The 6,400-nt window shown below is 51.4% G+C and overlaps 1 protein-coding gene across 1 annotated transcript; it reads right to left on the minus strand.

Moving 5' to 3' along the window:
• Window positions 1–687: 687 nt before the first annotated feature.
• NME3 (NME/NM23 nucleoside diphosphate kinase 3) lies at window positions 688–6,036 on the minus strand. Its single transcript, XM_075285287.1, has 5 exons — window positions 5,974–6,036; window positions 4,294–4,424; window positions 3,973–4,074; window positions 3,759–3,871; window positions 688–1,750 (listed from the first exon to the last, which is right to left on the minus strand). The coding sequence occupies exons 1-5, from the start codon at window positions 6,017–6,019 to the stop codon at window positions 1,633–1,635; spliced, it is 510 nt and encodes a 169-aa protein (XP_075141388.1). The 5' UTR covers window positions 6,020–6,036; the 3' UTR covers window positions 688–1,632.
• Between the last annotated feature and the right edge of the window lie 364 nt (window positions 6,037–6,400).

Below are 6,400 nucleotides of genomic sequence, written 5' to 3' on the forward strand. Positions count from 1 at the left end.
GTAAGAGAGGGGGGGCAGCGTGTAAGAGAGGGGGGGCAGCGTGTAAGAGAGGGGGCAGCGTGTAAGAGAGGGGGCAGCGTGTAAGAGAGGGGGCAGCGTGTAAGAGAGGGGGCAGCGTGTAAGAGAGGGGGCAGCGTGTAAGAGAGGGGGCAGCGTGTAAGAGAGGGGGCAGCGTGTAAGAGAGGGGGCAGCGTGTAAGAGAGGGGGCAGCGTGTAAGAGAGGGGGCAGCGTGTAAGAGAGGGGGCAGCGTGTAAGAGAGGGGGGCAGCGTGTAAGAGGGGGGGCAGCGTGTAAGAGAGGGGGCAGCGTGTAAGAGAGGGGGCAGCGTGTAAGAGAGGGGGCAGCGTGTAAGAGAGGGGGCAGCGTGTAAGAGAGGGGGCAGCGTGTAAGAGAGGGGGGCAGCGTGTAAGAGAGGGGGGCAGCGTGTAAGAGAGGGGGCAGTGTGTAAGAGAGGGGGCAGCGTGTAAGAGAGGGGGCAGCGTGTAAGAGAGGGGGCAGCGTGTAAGAGAGGGGGCAGCGTGTAAGAGAGGGGGCAGCGTGTAAGAGAGGGGGCAGCGTGTAAGAGAGGGGGCAGCGTGTAAGAGAGGGGGGCAGCGTGTAAGAGGGGGGGCAGCGTGTAAGAGAGGGGGCAGCGTGTAAGAGAGGGGGCAGCGTGTAAGAGAGGGGGCAGCGTGTAAGAGAGGGGGCAGCGTGTAAGAGAGGGGGCAGCGTGTAAGAGAGGGGGCAGCGTGTAAGAGAGGGGGGCAGCGTGTAAGAGAGGGGGGCAGTGTGTAAGAGAGGGGGCAGTGTGTAAGAGAGGGGGCAGTATGTGGGGGGTACAGGGAACAAATAACGTGAGAGCATTGCAGGAGAAGAACAGGGATGGGGTGGGAAGCAGTACCTTGGTGAATCTGGGGTCACCTGGTAGATCTCAATAGAACCTGCAGGCAGTAGAGACCTCCTGTTTGCACAGCAACCCATGCTAGAAAATAAAAGTGGTCATATTGAAGGAAAGATCCTGCCAGCAGACAACGATTACTATTGGTCTAAAATGAGGAACAAAAAAACAAAACAAAAAACAATGGAGTGGTCCCTTGAAAGGAAAGTGACAAAGCAGCCGACATCATCCCTCTGGTTGTCCAGGGAGCTGCCGACCACAACTGCTCGCCTAGGCCACACTTTACAGAGACAGGTTATTACATATACAGTGAGTACTTGGGCCTCATTCAGACAGGCATAAAGTACTTCTGTATAGCAGGATCTAACACCCAGACGCGCCATGGTTCTGCTGAACCAAACCTGCAGCATTATAGCACACGCTCCACATTCTGTCTATAGGCCATAAAGGTCTGAGATTGGAATACCCCTTTAAACACTGGTACAATATGCCCATGTGAATGAGGCCTTATATGCACTAACGTGGTCTGTCATTTCTTTAGGAGACGGAGGGATCTCTTTAATATTGACGTATTCAGGGGACAAATTAACGAATGATCCAAGAGGAGTATGGACGGAATTCAGAATAAATGCCCCGGGGTAAATATCTGCCCCTGATAAAGCGGACACCCTTTACATTCATGGCCCTAACAAAAAAAGAAAAGAAGTAAAATCCCTGTGTCATGTGTAACAGCTCCAGACTTATCCCGGCGACATTTACTCGTAGATCCAGCTCTCGGCATGGTCCTGCCAGCAGATGATCTCGTCTGGGCGGAACCAGAGAGAAATCTCCCGCTGGGCGCTCTCTCTGGAGTCGCTGCCGTGGATCACATTCCTGAAAGAGGAAAATGAAATGGTGTAGCAGAGGTGCAAAGACAGCCGAGGCAATCCGCACAAGGGTATGGGCTCAAAGCGGATATAGGTCTGCACCCATCCGGAGACTGAATGTGTAAGCGAGTCACATGCCTAGGAAAGCGGCTGCGCAGAGGTCAGAAAGAACGGTCATGTCACACAGTAAGAAGGAGAGACTTTGGCCGAGACTCCGGTCACATTACCAAAGTTTGCCATGTCACCCTGCAACTCCTTCACTACTGTAAGGGAATGGAGTCACCCTATGTCCTGAAAGTGCTCAATTGTTTGGAGACGAAGTCACAGCCACAACATCCCCCTGGTCATAACGTGACTCCATTACATCAGTGCAGTAGTCACACGGTGATAATACAATCTTTGGCCGTGCAGAAGTCACCACGTGGCCCTAAACTAAGTCCAGCTCTTGATGACCCTTATGCCCATCTGCTGCAGGGCAAAGCAGAGAATTGCAGCAGAAATCCAAGGGCCGGTCAGGAAGGACATAACGGAGCACTTCCATGGGGAGCCACGCAGCCACAAGTCCCATGTGATCTCAAGACCACTGCCCTATGGTACGGCCGTATCCCCAGATAATGGTCAGTAATAGGGAGGGGCGAGTATTAGTTGATCCCATAGCAAATGGAAACGGGTTTCTCATAGGGCATTTCATTAAAGAGGACCTTTCATGGGTTTGGGGCACAGGCAGTTCTATATACTGCTGAATTCAGTGCACTGTCGGCTTTCCTGATCTGTGCCCCGGATAAAGCGCTATCGGTCCCTGTACCGTAGCTCTTTATGTCCTTCTCCACAGCAGCGCCTATCGCACTGTACAGTGTGAGTGGGGAGGAACGTCCCCCTCCCTTTGCTCACAGCGCTCATCCATAGACGAAAATTATCAGGAGGGGAGGGGGCGTTCCTCCCCGCTCACACTGTACAGCGCTATAGGCGCTGCTGTGGAGAAGGATGTTCCTGACAGACAGGAACGCCCTTTGGCGTACCGGGACCGATAGATCTTTACCCGGGGCACAGATCGGGAAAGCCAACAGTGCGCTGAATTCAGCGGTATATAGAACTGACTGTGCCCAAACCATGAAAGGTCCTCGTTAAGTTTTTCTAATATTGCAAACACGGCCGATAACCACACATGGAAAAAAATAGCCATAGTGGGCACAAGCAGAATAACACTGCGCCAACATGACGTTTTTCTGCAAATTGGCATTTTTCAAAGCCTTAAAGGGATTCTACCATTAAAACCTTTTTTTTGTGGATAAGACGTCGGAATAACCTTTAGAAAGTCTATACGTCTCTTACCTTTAGACGTGGTCTCCGCTGTGCCGTTCCTCAAAAATACAGTTTTTTACTGGTATGCAAATGAGCTCTCTTGCAGCAATGGGGGCGGGCCCCAGCACTCAGTGTTGAAGGCATCCCCACTGCTGCCAGAGAAGTGTCTCCAAGCGCCGCCTGTTTCTTCGTCTGCCGTGTCATGTTCAATGTCTTATTCTGGCGCAGGCTCGTAACCTAGCAGAGCACACTGCGCAGGCCACGGGAAAATGGCCGCTAACAATACTGTGCAAGCGGCCATTTTCCTGTGACCTGCGCAGTCTGCTATGTTAGAAGTTACGAGCCTGTGCCGTAAGACATTGAAGATGATGCAGCGGTCGAAGAAGGAGGCGGCGCTGGAGACAATTCTCTGGCAGCGGTGGAGACACCCTCAATGCTGTTTGAGTGCTGGGGCCTGCCCCCATCGCTGCGAGAGAACTCATTTGCATACCGGTATTTCTGAGGAATGGTGTGGCAGAGACCACGTCTAAAAGTAGGAGACGAATAGACTTTCTAAAGGCTACTCTGACGTCTTATCCACAACAAAAAGGTTTTAATGGTAGAATCCCTTTAATGGCCATGTGGTTTTGGAGGCAAAACTGCCGACTAGCCACAAAACCATTAATTATCGTGTTCTAACAGCGTTGGTCTCCGAGTACATTTGTATATTTTACCTGCTAACATCCACACAGTAATCTCCACGAATAGTGCCAGGCAAGGAGTCGGCTGGATTGGTCTCCCCAAGCATAAGGCGGGCGGTCTTCACCACGTCCAGTCCCTGCCAGACCTGTAGAAACCAGTTTGCACATTAGATAACACCAAAGAAGAGATAAGTGGAACCGATTATAGTCACCAGAAATGGGAAATGATATCGTGCCTGGCCCTCACCATCGCAACAACAGGTCCGGAGCTCATATACTTCACGAGGCGATCATAGAAGGGGCGATCTCGCAGCGCGATGTAATGTTCCTGCAGAAGACTCTCTGATGCCTGGAATGAGACAAGGAGGCCATGTTATCCTTATGTGATGGAATCTGTAACAGAGAGGATCTACTGGAGATTATCCGCACCACAGACGACATTGCAGGGGCATGCACGCTGTAGAAAGCCCAAATCTTAGGTTTGTGACTTTTCTGTGCCAGAACAATGCTGTAGGCCAGTAATACCGAGAAATGGGCCACTAAGGAGCGCAGCTTGTGTGATACTCACCTCCATCAATTTCATTGCAACCAGTCGGAAGCCCTTCCTCTCGAAACGCTTGATGATCTCACCGACCAATCGCCGCTGGTAGCCATCAGGTTTTATAGCTAAGAAAGTGCGCTCATTAATTCCCGTCCAAGCTGCCGAGAAAAGCAGAACAGTCAGTAAGGAGGCAGGAAGACGAGGAAGATTCAGTCAGCGCCCTAGTGCTACTACATGTGCTAATACAGAGTGCGACATGGCAGGATAAACGCATTACAATGTAACATTGGTAGGGTCCGGCACCCCCACTAATCAGCTGCTCATAGCGGCCTCTGGTACTGAAACCACACAATGGACGGAGCTGGAAGCAGATTGTGCCAACCACTGTGCAGTACCTGTGATGGCTACTACAACTCATCTCCCATTCCAGTGCAGTTTCCACTTCCAGCTCTGCCCATTATGTAGTGTTACCACTGGAAGCCGCTGTGAATGGCTGAACCACCAACCGGATACAACTGCTCTGTACTGAGGAAAGATCCATATAAAAAAGCTGGAGAACACAAGATATAACCCCAGCCCTCCAAATGGGATAGTGTCACCAGAACCAGCAGATCTATCTGCAGGGCTGGGGTCTGGTGACAGTAACCTATCTATCTGCAGGGCTGGGGTGATATACTGGTTCTGGTGACAGTAACCTATCTATCTGCAGGGCTGGGGTGATATGCTGGTTCTGGTGACAGTAACCTATCTATCTGCAGGGCTGGGGTGATATGCTGGTTCTGGTGACAGTAACCTATCTATCTGCAGGGCTGGGGTGATATGCTGGTTCTGGTGACAGTAACCTATCTATCTGCAGGACTGGGGTGATATGCTGGTTCTGGTGACAGTAACCTATCTATCTGCAGGGCTGGGGTGATATACTGGTTCTGGTGACAGTAACCTATCTATCTGCAGGGCTGGGGTGATATGCTGGTTCTGGTGACAGTAACCTATCTATCTGCAGGGCTGGGGTGATATGCTGGTTCTGGTGACAGTAACCTATCTATCTGCAGGGCTGGGGTGATATGCTGGTTCTGGTGACAGTAACCTATCTATCTGCAGGGCTGGGGTGATATGCTGGTTCTGGTGACAGTAACCTATCTATCTGCAGGGCTGGGGTGATATGCTGGTAAGGTGACAGTAACCTATCTATCTGCAGTGCTGGGGTGATATGCTGGTTATGGTGACAGTAACCTATCTATCTGCAGGGCTGGGGTGATATGCTGGTTCTGGTGACAGTAACCTATCTATCTGCAGGGCTGGGGTGATATGCTGGTTCTGGTGACAGTAACCTATCTATCTGCAGGACTGGGGTGATATGCTGGTTCTGGTGACAGACTTCCTATACAATTAGCACTGGAGCAGTTGCTAGGGGTAACTGCACATAACATCCCCAATATGGCGGGGCAGTCAATGAAAGCAGACAGGGGGAGCTCTGCCCATTTAGCGCCTTCACCCCATGACTGCCCTCTCTGTGTCAGACACACTCTATAGCTCTCTACACCTCACAATCCACCATGCTATGCTGGGACTAGTAGTTCTGCAGCAGCCGCACATAACAAAGGCCGCTGCACTAGACCTCACTGCACACACAGCGCCCCCTACAGGCCAGGACGGTGACCGGAGCCCCCGGTATAACCCCACATGCCCGCCACACCCGCCTCTCACCGGTGGGGAAAATGTGCGCGAAGATGGTCAGCACCAGACAGATCATGGCGAGAGCAGAGAGAGGGAGCCGGGGCCGCGCACGTCACCAAGGCCGGTAGTGCCGGGGACGCGCACGCAGCATCCTATAAGAAGCGGCGGATACTATAAATGTATATACAACATAACACACACAGCTATACATATATATATATATATATATATACGGGGTGTATGGGGGGAGGGGCTCAGGGGTAGGGACCAATGTAGGCCGCATTTAGAAGTTACCCTAGCAACCAATCAGATCACTTCTATCGTGTTCAACCCGATGCACAACAAATGAAAGCTGAAATCTGATTGGTTGCCGGGAGAAGTCCTCCTGTCTATTGCTCTATCTATCTATCTCCTATCTATCTATCTATCTATCTATCTATCTATCTATCTATCTATC

Source organism: Leptodactylus fuscus, chromosome 8, assembly GCF_031893055.1.
Source record: "Leptodactylus fuscus isolate aLepFus1 chromosome 8, aLepFus1.hap2, whole genome shotgun sequence".
In the NCBI taxonomy this organism is placed as follows: domain Eukaryota; kingdom Metazoa; phylum Chordata; class Amphibia; order Anura; family Leptodactylidae; genus Leptodactylus; species Leptodactylus fuscus.

Bases quoted from the DNA above. Each gene is read 5' to 3' on its own strand.
- NME3 (XM_075285287.1), bottom strand. From the start codon at position 6,019: ATGATCTGTCTGGTGCTGACCATCTTCGCGCACATTTTCCCCACCG. The intron at 3,872-3,972 runs GTGAGGGCCAGG...TGGTTTCTACAG, and splicing joins CCGGACCTGTTGTTGCGATG to GTCTGGCAGGGACTGGACGT. The intron at 1,751-3,758 runs GTAAAATATACA...TTCCTCTTTCAG, and splicing joins TACTGTGTGGATGTTAGCAG to GAATGTGATCCACGGCAGCG.